General features: G+C 56.0%; 2 protein-coding genes across 2 annotated transcripts; one reads left to right on the forward strand and one right to left on the reverse strand.

Annotated features, from left to right (window-relative positions):
* Window positions 1-733: 733 nt before the first annotated feature.
* Window positions 734-1,952, forward strand: BXZ73DRAFT_104359 (ribosomal protein L37e-domain-containing protein; the record flags this gene model as incomplete). The annotated part of the gene is made up of 6 exons (XM_048015856.1): window positions 734-748; window positions 1,391-1,397; window positions 1,471-1,486; window positions 1,546-1,616; window positions 1,707-1,845; window positions 1,904-1,952. 6 exons carry the CDS (start codon window positions 734-736, stop codon window positions 1,950-1,952), a joined length of 297 nt encoding a protein of 98 aa, XP_047874884.1.
* A 266-nt stretch (window positions 1,953-2,218) lies between these two features.
* On the reverse strand, window positions 2,219-5,801 carry BXZ73DRAFT_104360 (uncharacterized protein; the record flags this gene model as incomplete). Its single annotated transcript, XM_048015857.1, has 10 exons — window positions 2,219-2,695; window positions 2,756-3,163; window positions 3,227-3,604; window positions 3,668-3,946; window positions 4,030-4,155; window positions 4,249-4,390; window positions 4,445-4,677; window positions 4,750-4,840; window positions 5,324-5,589; window positions 5,760-5,801. The coding sequence occupies 10 exons, from the start codon at window positions 5,799-5,801 to the stop codon at window positions 2,219-2,221; spliced, it is 2,442 nt and encodes an 813-aa protein (XP_047874885.1).
* Between the last annotated feature and the right edge of the window lie 7,006 nt (window positions 5,802-12,807).

The following is a 12,807-nucleotide window of genomic DNA, read 5'->3' on the forward strand; positions in this document are numbered from 1 at the left end:
GTCTTCGCCGCTCGTCCACCGTTGCAATTGGCTGCCTGTTTCCTCCGCGGTAGCTCCCATCCCGCTGGAATACAGATAATGCACTTTCGCGCGCGGGGGCTCTCAGGCGGATATCCACCAACCGAGTTCTCCTCTTCTCACTGGCCTGCCGCTGCGCATCAGTTCGCAGGAATGAAAGAGGTGACTGAGAACGGACTGTCCAAGTTGGTCCACTACGCCCAGCCCAGCTCACCGCACATCCAGGCACTCGTTGATCACGCAGCCATGGCATCTGTCGCACTCGATGGCGCCGCGCCGCTTGGGACCTAACCGACGACTCGTACCCCGGTGGCGAAGCTACAGGTCCGGCCGCCACAAAACGCAAACGGGATGGTGCCCGTGAGTGAGCGGGCTTGTACTGAATGGGGGTTTCACACGGCTTGCATTCCGAATGCCATTTGTTCCTTGTTTTGTTCCCATCTGTCGAACTTAAGATCCTATTGCGTATGCTATAGTCTCGAGATATTTCACTGTCCACGGGACATGGATGTCAGCGACGACGGCACGGTCAACAAATGTCATCCTTATGAGCCGAATGAAACATGTGATGATTCGGACTGATGTGGACCAGTGGTTTGTCTTGTCGAGTACTCTCGTGACCTCAAGTGGTCGCAAGCATGTGGTTCGAGGCCATCATCATCTACAGGCGACTCGATAGCTGAGTATCGCGCGAGGCGAGTCAAGACGGACTGCAATGAAAGAGTTTCGGGTAAGTACTTACTACTGGTAGATTTCAGCCAGCACGAGGGACTCTCTCTCTGTCCGTGTGAAGCAGCCCCACGCTCTACGGGACTGTACAAGAGCGTGCTGTCGCTACTGCTGAGCAGCATTTACAGAGATATTCTGTACCATATTGATCAACCAAATACTCGCCTGACACTGGGATACTTACTTACTGGATACACCTTCGTGCAGATAATCTGCACGTACGCAATGGGACTATGTCCATTAGAAACCGATGGACCTTCAGTTATAGTACTGCGTCCACTGAGAAAGAAGAGCGACATCAAGCTTAAGGCGCCCGTGTCGGTGCTTGTACCGGGCGTCTATACCACGTGCGATCAGACGCGGGTGGCTTCTCGTCGCCAGAGGGCAGTTTGCACCATACATCCCGGCACCTCAACCTCAAGACACCATGGTGAGTCTATGCCTGTTTTCTGCACGCCAGAAGGTCTTTCAGGCAGTTGAGACACGATGTCGCGTTTGAACGGGCTAATTTGGTGGACTTTGGAGGATGGATGGACTCGACCCCATCTGGATGACGGCGGATGGGCATTGGCTTGGGCGGCCCTTCTGGCGTGCTTGTCCCGATCTCTGCGAACGGTTGCTGACCCCACCTTCTCCTCTGTAGACCAAAGGTTCGTCGCTGCTGCGATTGGAGATGAAGGGGACTTCGGACTGATCGTCGGACTCGTGTGTAATGGTGCATAGGTACCACCTCCTTCGGGTGCGTATCCCCGTCACTTGCGCTGCGTCGCGCCTATCTCATCCCTCCTCCGCTCACAGTAAGCGGCACACCAAGTCCCACACCCTCTGCCGTCGGTGTGGCAACCGCGCGTTCCACAAGCAGCACAAGGGTGAGTTTTTTTCACTTGCAGCCTCATACATCCCCCATATCCTATCGTCCTTCGTCCCCCCTGCCCCGCATGCTCACACACGGCACGTAGATTGCGCGCAGTGCGGCTACCCCAGGGCGAAACTCCGGTCGTACGAGTGGGGCCAGAAGGCCAAGCGCAGAAAGACCACCGGCACTGGTCGCATGCGTTACCTCAAGACCGTTTCAAGGCGATTCAAGAACGGCTTCAGGTTTGTCTTTAACGTCGTCATTTCCTCCATGGTGCACGCTGACATCAAATCACGCTAGGGAGAACACGAAGGCCGTCAAGCGGACCAAGACGACGGCGGAGGCCTGAACATGTCATCATTTACTGCACGACCGACTGTACCTCACTCGCCTCCATCGCATCGCTTTGTCCGTATATGACGTACCCCCTGTATACTGCCACCCAAAGACCGGCGCGCGCCGGCGTCCACTGCACAAAATACATGAGCCATGCCATGCCCCCATTATGCATGCATATCCTGAATTCTATACTATGGAAGCGACTGTCAGGTCCTCAAGTTGCGAGAGTTTCGGGCGTTAATGAGGCGGCTCGCTGCATCGGGAAGAGATATCAACTCATTCCCATTCCGACATGTCTCCATCCACCTCATCTTCGCCTAGTAGTTGTCCAGAAACGTTTGCCTGGTGTCCGGCTTGGAGCAGGATATCCGCCAGCGTCATACTGTTCCCCTCGTAAATCTCCTCGTCCTCCTTTTCCTCTTCCACCGTTCTGCGGTGACCGCTTCCGATGTCCATCTGTCCCTCATCCTCGTCAACCTCCGCTGCGCTCTCCAGACGCAGACTGGGCAGCCGCGGCACCGGCACCCGCTCATAGCGCTCGATGTCAAACGACGCGCGAGGCCCGCTCCGCTTGATGCCCGACAGCAGCGCGCCGCGCGTCCCGCGGTCGCCAGGCGTCCGCTGCGGAGCCACGCCGAAGTGGACCGCGAGGCTGCTCTGGTCCGGGTCCCCCTCGCCCTCGTGCCCATCCCCGTCGGCCGAGTCGTTCGCGTCTGACGAGTCCGACGATCGATCCTGCACGGAGTTGACGATCTGCGTGGGGTGAGCGTGGGGCGCACGTGTGAGGGAACGAGGCGGGGGAGTCGAACGCACCCGCCAGATCTCGGCGTCGTCGCCGCGCCCGAACGTCGTCGACCGCCGGGTGTGCGCGGCGGACGCGCGGCGCGAGAGCCTTCGTGCGGAGGCCTTCGAGGCCGTGCCTCCGTCGGGGGCCGTGAGGCGGACCTGCTTGGACGGGACGCGGTTGGGCGGCGGGTGTCTTGTCCCTGCCGGGTGGTGTGGTTTGGCGGCCGTCGACTGCGAGGGCGCCGGGGCCGGCTTCGGGAGGCGAGAGGGTGCCGGGGCAGGTCGTGCGGGGTCGTGCTCGGTGAAGGGCAGCGGCTCTGCGGCGAACGGTGGGAGCAGGGCGGTGCGGATGTGCGCGATGCGCTCCTCGACCGCGTTCTCTGGCGGTGCCCTTGCGAGGCCGAACTGGGCGAGCGAGGACGCATCGGGGGGCTTCTGCGGTGGGGGGCAAGACGGGAACGTGACGTGGGTCCGCGGTGGGGCGTGGGCGGCGCTCACCTTGGGCTCGACGCCGGGCCCTGCTCTCCTGTCCCACAGGCGCGAGTCGAGATGAACGGCTTCGCGTTTCGCTACTACGCCGTCGGATGGGCGGGGTGCTTCGTTGCCCTGCGCCTTCTGCAGACGCTGCTGGAGCTGTGTTCGGAGGTTCTGTGCGCTGAGCAACGCGCTCTGCAGAGAGCGCTGCACCCTCTCGATGTCGGCGAGCCTCTCGGAGATCGCATGCGGCCTCGACGTTGAGGCGCCGTCTCCAGGCTCATCTCCGTCCGGAATCTTGGATGGTTTTGCCGTCTGCAAGAGCGGCATTGAGAGCGAGTGGACGTAAGCCGGATGGTGGGCAGCTGCGATTGGGAGCGGGACAGGCGGCTGAGAGCCTGTCTACGGACGCCCCCATCAGCAAACGTCTCGACCCAGCAAGGCAGCCAGACGAGAAGAACCCACCTGCGACGATTCGGCTAATCCACTCCCATTCTGTTCGGCCCCTATCTCATCTTCCACGCCGCTCGAGCTCGAGGAAATGGAGGCTTCTGCGATACCAGAAGCTTCCGAGAGCCCGGCGAGTTCTGTGACGAGCAGCAGGGCTGCACGGCCTCCCTCGCCCTTCCACGCACCCCCAAGAAGGTCCCGCCACCGGGAGTCGCGCAAGGCGAGGAGTCTATCTGTGGTCAGGCTGTCGTATTTAGAGCTCGCCGAAGCAAGTTGAGGGTCCGCAATGCGCGCCTAAACCACGATCTCATGAGTATCGCCCGCAGGATGCGTGGAGGGGGGCGTAGGGGGGCGTACAAGGCCCGAGGGTAACGCACGCGGATCACAGAGAGGTCGTGTTGCTGCCGCAAGAGGGCCGCCGCGGATCTCTCCCATTTCGCTCTGGACGTCTGGGCGGCAGAGAGCTGGCGAGCGTATCCCCGCGGGAGTGTAGAAAGCTCGAACTGCACAAGGAGGACGCATCCGAGCACGGGACGCGAGGAGATGGCGTGGGTCAGCACAAGACGGAGATTAAGTGGTGATGAAGGTTCTCTCACCTGTCCATCAGCAGGAGTCGAGGCGGATTGCAGTGTGGAAGGCGGGTTGGTTGTGGTCTGACTCAAAGCACGTGCCTTTGCCGTCCTCGTCGTGCACTTGAACACGGCATGGGTGGAGAGTGCAAGTATGAGCCGTTCAAATCTGGGATCTCCCTGTGAGTCGTTCATACAGACGATAATGCGAATATATGCGCACCGTTCGCCGCTGCACTCATCGAGAATGGATTTGCGGACGACGACGTCCTTCCACCACCACGCCAAAGCTCCGTCCTGAGCTCCGTGTGCCGGCCGCTTCCCCTTGACGTCGCCGCCGCCGTGCGTCGAGCCGGCGTGAGTTACGACACTCCGCAAGGCATCTAGATACTTCGCAAGCGCGATCCTAAACGCGGCGGAATCGGACGGCTGCGCGCACGGGTAGGTAGGCAGGATCTAATGATCTCATAAAAGGGTGGGCTTGCGTGAGCGACAGCAGACCACAGGGAGGGGAGACGCAAGGCTCACCGCCTTCGCATGCTCCCTGGCGCCTTCTATCTTGCCGACGAGGAAGAAGACAATGTCTTCCATCGCTTTGGCGCGCTCGCGCATGCCGCGGCTGGTAGAGAACAACCGATCATCGTACGCCGCCGCGTCCGTGTCTCGCAGAGGAAAATTAAGCAGGTGGAGATGGAGGATGATGAGCAAAGCATGCGGGATTGCTTGCTCTGCAATCATCAAATCGTGTGCTGGTGGACGTTGGGTACCCTCGTGGGTGTCGACGTCATCAGCAAAGGGCGTATCTTCTTGCCACGCATCGGGGCGTCTGACCGCGCTTGGCGCTTCCTGATAAGGACTTGCCGTCTTTTGTCTGCTGGACGGCTGATGGTAATACATGACAATCAATTATCTGCTCTACTATTGCTTGCAGATCATGGCATATGGGAGATGGACCAACGTCTGCAAGACGAGGGTTTGACATGTATGGTAACGTATGGTGGGGTGGGAATACTGGTAGGCACATTATATATATTGCACATCCCTGAGGCACGGTGTTGTACATTCCGTGCACATCCTCGACACGGGGCTCGAGCATGCGCACAGGCGGGCGTGGGGGCGATAGGCGAGTGCGCGGCGCGGGGTGGAGACCCAGACGTCGACGAAGGCGAGGTTCGGGTGGGGCGGGAGGTGGTCCGCGTCCGAGAGTCGAGACGTCGTTCTCGCGGCCCTCGAAAACGAGGTGGCGGACACGGGGGAGGCGGAGCCGGACGCGCCGTCCTCGTGCTCGTCGTCGCGGGGGCCCATCTCCGTGTGGTCGCGGAACTCGAGGTAGGTGAGCGCGGCACGGTGCGCGCGGAGCACGCCCGGCTGGACGCGCGTGACGAGCAGGAGGACGAGCGCGGCGAGGCGCGGGAGCGCCCAGCGGTCGAAGCGCGGCGGGGGCGGGGGCGGGGCGTGCCGTCGGTGTGCGCGGAGGCGGCGGTCGAGTCGGGGCGGGGGCGGTCGGAAACGGAGAATAGTCCGAGTCCAAGACTTACCATGATCTGATTGCACTCATGATAGATGGAAGTGGGGGCCATTGCGCGCGATCAGCGCCCGCGCAGACAATAGGGCAAACAAGACGCTTCGGCGCGAGCTGCGCGTCTACTGAACGTCTCCCGCAACCGCCATCGTCGCTCCCGATGCCACTCGCCTCACAGTCAGGTATATGAAGAGCACATACCTGGTGCGATATCTCCCTCTCCCTCTCCTCCTCTCATCTGATCATGGTCAAGTTCCCCAGCCTCTCACAGACTGCACGTGTATGCAACGCCTGGGGCGAGTCGGACACGGCGACCGGGTTCCACCACACCCGGTCCCCGGGTGGCAGGTGGTTCAGAGAATGGGATCAGGCGCACATCGGTACGTAGCCCATTCATTCAAATGTGTCTAGCTGAGGTCCAATCGTGCGATCAGGCTGCCCTTGGTGCCTCCGGTCGGACTCACGGCAAGCACCCTGCTCCGGTCGAGCCTCTCGAAGGAGAGCCACATCCCGCCCCTGCCGCTCAGCCAATGCACCAGGTCCTCGTGCCGATGGTCCTCGTCGCCCCCTCGTCGTGCATTCTCTGAATGTAGAACAGCGAGAGTTTGAGTGAGGTCGACCCGACCAAGCCACGAGCTCGTAAAGGGCTCCTCAACGGCGCCCGCCCGCCTGCCCCGGGCCAGTTGATACTCAAGGTAAGCGTCGGTTTTTTACCATACATCTTAATTGACAGTTGCATATTGTTAGCAGGCTTACAAGGCCTTGTACGGCAACCCGGCGGCTGCGATCTGCGGCGATGCGGGTGGGTTACTCACTCGGAACTTGGAAGCAGCCGGGCCAGAAGTCCGTTGCGGAGGGGACGGCCATGGACGCCAACAGCTTCAGGCTGTACTCCGTCGTCGCTACTGCTGCTTTGGTGAGCTCCTCGGTCACGTCTTCGGGCGTCTTCTGACGTATTTTGCAGGTTCGCTTCCGATGCAGACTGTCCCCCGACCACAGGCGATCAGATGCTCGAAGAGAGTGACAGCAAAGAGGAGACCTGGGACACCGAGGAGCCTGTCGGCGACGCGTCAGGCGACGATTGACAGGTATGTATGGTATGCACTTGTCTACGGCAGCACTCGCTCACCGTCTCATTTTACAGATGTAATCATGTATGTTCAAAGTGCGGAAAGCTCGTGATTCACTTTCGTTCTTGTGTCTCCACATCTCCAGTAGTCTCGTATTATATTTTCCATGATCCGATAGGTTCTTCTGAATGATTAATGCGTGTTTTAATCGACCACTATCCAACCAGCGGCAACCTGTGTGCTACAAAATGCGGTCTTACATCCCAACATATGACAAGGGTCTAAAATCATTGTGTCAGATTACCATGTCGCCCCTTGTGTATGGTCGGACAACTACAATGCGTGCAGCCAGGTATTGCCATTGTCTCCCTCGTGTATTGCCATCGGCCCCCTCATGTATTACATTGTGCGGCGGGAGAAGACAATTGTCCGACCAACCGGCGTCTAGAAGGCGGTAGATTGCCATGCCAGACGACCGATGGCCGTCTACGGCTACCACCCTGTCATACGTGATCTGTCTTGCGATTACTTACCATGCAATACGGCCGTTGATCACGCACTGCGATGCATTATCTTCGAATCCCCCGTTTTGCTGATGGTGCGATGCTCGGCGACTCTTTTTATTATTATTATTATTTTCGACCTATCCCCGCATGTCACAAAGGGTGCACATGTAACTACACGGCTAAGGTACTATCCCGCGTTCGTTTGACGCCCGCGTGGGCACGGGACCGCGCCCGTAGGCAGCTGCGGAACTACGACGTCATCACACTGGGTGCCGTCCCTGTAGCCTAGGGATACCAGTCATATTTTTGACACTGTAGCCCAGGGATACCGCTCGGGTGGACTCATATGAGTGGGCGCTTTGTAGCCTCTGTTCCCACTCATATGAGTGCACAGCCACCTGTGTAAGCCGCCTTTCACTGCCTGTCTATAGCATTGTTACTATGCCACTACTATTACTGCTTTATTATCATGTAGCCCAGGCTGCTGCTCATATTAGCCTGTCGCTTAGGCTACCGCTCATATGAGCATGTTACTTAGGCTGCCACTTGTATGAGCATGTTGTTTGGGCTCCCACTCATATGAGCCTGTCACTTAGGCTACCACTTGTATAAGCCTGTTGCTTAGGCTGCCACTCATATTGGCACAGCGCTTATCCCGTGTATTGCCACTGTGGCTACTATAAATTTATATATGTTATAGCCTGCTGCACCTGTATGGTTACAAGCTTTGGTGTGCACCCACTACAGATCCTTAGCATATGAGAGTCGTCCACCATCATTAGCTTTATATACCATTCCCGCACCTACTGTCTCGCTTTGCGATTGCCTCCTAGCTCCTCCCTGTCACCTCTCCTACCCGTCTCCCCCGCTATCATGAGCCTCCCCGAGGTCAAGTGTGTCCCTCTAATCCGACCTGACTTCCTGCTCGTCTCCGACTTGCCCGACCTCCATGCTCCTGCGCTCCGTGACTGTAACATATACATATATACAAACACGTTCTCACCCTTGCTTATGGTTACTAGTATTTTCTCTGAGCACCCATTCATGTCCATGGTATGTACACCAACTCCTGAGTGCCCGTTCTCAATCACACATGTGTGCAGACCACCCACCCTGGTTCATAGTATAGTATGCACTGAGCACCTGCTACTACTATTACACCCCATCCACCAACTGCCACCCTACCCCACTTTGAGTTCTCCACTGTTTGACATTCGCCCAGGATTTTTTTTGTGCCACACATGTCTCCCCATTCTTTGTAATACATCCTATGCATGTGAAGCACACAATGATTCTTGTGCACATATAGCACTCTGAGTGCTCCACTTCCATGGGCATACACACTCTGAATGCCTATTTTTGATGGCTGTATACCCTCCAAGCACCCAATTTCATGGGCATACACACTGCCATAGGCATACTAACTCTGTGTGCCCACATTTGATGGCTCTCCTCCTCCGAGTGCCTGTGTGTGGTGGTCATTCAACTCCGAGCGCCCGCCTGCAGGTGGTCATTCAACTCCGAGCACCCACCTGCAGCCTGGCAGGTGGTCGTTCAACTCCGAGCGCCCGCGTTTGATGGTCATTCAACTCCGAGCGCCCGCCTGCAGGTGGTCATTCAACTCCGAGCGCCCGCCTGCAGGTGGTCATTCAACTCCGAGCACCCATCTGCAGCCTGGCAGGTGGTCGTTCAACTCCGAGCACCTGCATTTGATGGTCATTCAACTCCGGGTGCCTGCCTGCAGGTGGTCATTCAACTCCGAGCGCCCACCTGCAGCCTGGCAGGTGGTCATTCAACTCCGAGCGCCCGCGTTTGATGGTCATTCAACTCCGAGCGCCCGCTTTTGATGGTCATTCAACTCCGAGCGCCCGCGTTTGATGGCTCTCTTCCTCCGAGCGCCCGACTGCCACACCCCGAGCCCGCACCCTCATTACCTTACCCTCCTCCGAGTTCTCCACCGTTCAACGACATCTCGGGCTTGTTTTATGCGCGTTTCTACCCTCTTTCTAACGAGCCGCCCCGTTTCACCATGCGACCCGCCGTCGTCCCGCTGCACGTCGTCTTGTGCGACACAAGATCGCCCCCCACATCACCTACTTGATGCTCCCATCTCTTGACGGTTCGGAGCTCGTTTTTGACGCGGTTAGGTTCGTTCTCTTCCCCTCTTCAAGGCCGTTTCGATGCACCTTTGCGCGCGTTGGTACACCCAGCCAATTGCCCATGACAGCTGCCGCATTGCCACCTTTTTGCCCTATCTGCATCTTCCTCAACCCCCGCGATCTTGAGCACCACGGCCACATATCCCGTTCGTTCCGCACGCATTTTGGTACGCGTGCTCCCCTCATTACCCCGCATATAACGCGCCCTCGACGCCGCGAAAACGCGCAGCCGTTCACCCGCAGCAACCACTGCTCTCTCCACACCGCCTCCAGCCATCCTCAGGCTTGGACTCGATGCGCCGCTTTCCCAGTTTTGCTCCGATCGCACTGAAAATCGGAGCTCAGATTGCCCTCATCAATTCCTTTCAAACGCGCCCACCTTCGTCTCGCCCGCCGCACTCGTTCGCCCGCTGTGCGCTGTGCAAGACCGCCTGAAATCAGCACTCCCTTCCCATCTTCCCAATGCTCGATCTCGCCCACTTCGCCACCTAAGAAGACGTGGATGGGTTCATTCGTCGCGCGTCATCAAGCCCTTTCGATCGCGCGCTTGGATGTAGCAGTCGGAAGAGATTTGCGCCATGTATGACAGGATATGTGTATGTTCAGCTTACCTTGCCCCCTCCTCCTGCCTCCCCCAGTCTTGCCCTCGCATCTTGCCCGTTCCATGTCCGTTTGGCGTGCGTTTTGGTGCATAGGTTAGCATATATCCCCTCGTTTTAACGCCACCTTACACATTGTGATCTGTGCCTTCCATGATGTTATATTTTGGTGCTCAGCACCTGTTTGATCTGACCTATACTGTATACACTATCAACCCCCTCAGTCTCCCTCATTTTTTTGGAATGAAACTGTACACCACATATGAATGCAGTGCTGCACACTGCAGCATATTGATATGAGTTGGTCTACCTGTACTGGACACCTTCTCCCTGGGAAGTCACCCTTCACAGCAGCATGTGTAGATGGTAATTCACCAAGCTGTTTTCTATATCAGAGAGTAGCTTGTAAGATCTGTGGGTTGCAAATTTGGAAGACAGTAGCTGCAACAGTGAGGGAATAATGAGGTATGATATTTTAAAATGACATACCACACACAGACATGGGATAATAGTGTATCACATTCCGGACACCTAGATATATTCACAGACAATATTCTGAATGCAATGCAGAAGATAGCGCACAGAAATCCGGATACTTGGTGAAGATACAAGATATGTGTGGAAAGTGGAAGTTCTGAGAAAACACGACATGTATAAGTTCATGTGCAGACATGATATCAACGGCTGTTTGCTGAATCACACCTGGATACTATTAAGGTGCTCAGATCGGAATTTATACGCTTATCGGTGATGAGATGCATGTGGGGATCATATGTCATTATTTTATGACATACGGTACCCTGGAACGACATGTGCTCCGATTAGAATTCAAAAACATGGATTAGAATGGGGTACGTCTCAGCTATCCAACACAGAAGAGACCTTGAAAAACGGTTGAGAACCAGTGGAGATGTGCAAGATGAGCCAGAAGTGTGGTTGTAGTGAAAAGCGAGGTCAGACACATTCAGCATAACCACACTTCTGGCCATCTTGCACATCTCCACTGATTCTCAACCGTTTTTCAAGGTCTCTTCTGCGTTGGATAGCTAAGATGTACCCCGTTCTAATCCATGTTTTTGCATTCTAATCGGAGCACATGTCGTCCCAGGATACCGTATGTCATAAAATAATGACATATGATCCCTCACATGCATATCATCACCGATAAGCGTGTAAACTCCGATCTGAGCACCTCAATAGTATCCAGGTGTGATTCAGCAAACAGCCGTTGATATCATGTCTGCACATGAACTTATACATGTCGTATTTTCTCAGAACTTCCACTTTCCACACATATCTTGTATCTTCACCAAGTATCCTGATTTCTGTGCGCTCTCTTCTGCATTGCATTCAGAATATTGTATGTGAATATATCTAGGTGTCCGAAATGTGATACACTCTCATCCCATGTATGTGTGTGGTATGTCATTTTAAAATATCATACCCATTATCCCTCAATTTGCAGCTACTGCTTCCAAATTTGCAAACCAACAGCTCTTTCATGCTACTCTCTGATTCAGAAAACATCTGGGTGAATTACCATCTACACATGCTGCTGTGGGGGTGACTTCCTAGGGAGAAGGTGTCCAGTACAGGTAGACCAACTCATATCAATATGCTGCAGTGTGCAGCACTGCATTCATATGTGATGTAAAGTTTCATTCCAAAAAAATGAGGGAGACTGAGGGGGTTGATAGTGTATACAGTATAGGTCAGGTCAAACAGGTGCTGAGCACCAAAATATAACATCATGGAAGGCACAGATCACAATGTGTAAGGTGGCGTTAAAACGAGGGGATGTATGCTAACCTATGCACCAAAACGCACGCCAAACGGAAATGGAACGGGCAAGATGTGAGGGCGAGACTGGGGGAGGCAGGAGGAGGGGGCAAGGCAAGCTGAACATACACATATCTTGCATACATGACGCAAATCTCTTCCGACTGCTGCATCCAAGCGCGCGATCGAAAGGGATTGATGACGCGCGACGAATGAACTCATCCACGTCTTCTTAGGTGGCGAAGTGGGCGAGATCGAGGATTGGGAAGATAGGAAGGGAGTGCTGATTGCAGGCGGTCTTGCACAGCGCACAGCGGGCGAACGAGTGCGGCGGGAGAGACGAAGGCGAGCGCGTTTGAAAGGGATTAATGAGGGCAATCTGAGCTCCGATTTTCAGCGCGATCGGAGCGAAACTGGGAAAGCGGCGCATTGAGTCCAAGCCTGAGGATGGCTGGAGGCGGTGTGGAGAGAGCAAGTGGTTGCTGCGGGTGAACGGCTGCGCGTTTTCGCGGCGTCGAGGGCGCGTTATATGCGGGTAATGAGGGGAGCACGCGTACCAAAATGCGTGCGGAACGAACGGGATATGTGGCCGTGGTGCTCAGATCGCGGGGGTTGAGGAAGATGCAGGAGCAGCAGTGATTTCCCTGTTACAACTGTTGTGACAGCTTATCGGCAGGGCCAGATGCACCCGGAATAAGCGCCCATTGCGTGGGAGCCCGTAAATGCTACAAGCGCCCGAAACAATGGAGGCGCGGGAGTCGAACCCACGGCCTACACAGTTGTAGCTAGTAATCTACACCACTACACCATAGTCCTTTTCATATGGGTGGCTGTTTACAGGTTATACCACCTTATACATGGCTCAAGCCTTTGAATGCTCCACAGAACGCGGCCACAACACATGAGAGGGGTGCCATATGCGTGCGAGAAATACGCTCAATTCGTTCATCA

This window comes from Epithele typhae (assembly GCF_022376455.1).
Source record: "Epithele typhae strain CBS 203.58 chromosome Unknown BXZ73scaffold_50, whole genome shotgun sequence".
In the NCBI taxonomy this organism is placed as follows: Eukaryota; Fungi; Basidiomycota; class Agaricomycetes; order Polyporales; family Epitheliaceae; genus Epithele; species Epithele typhae.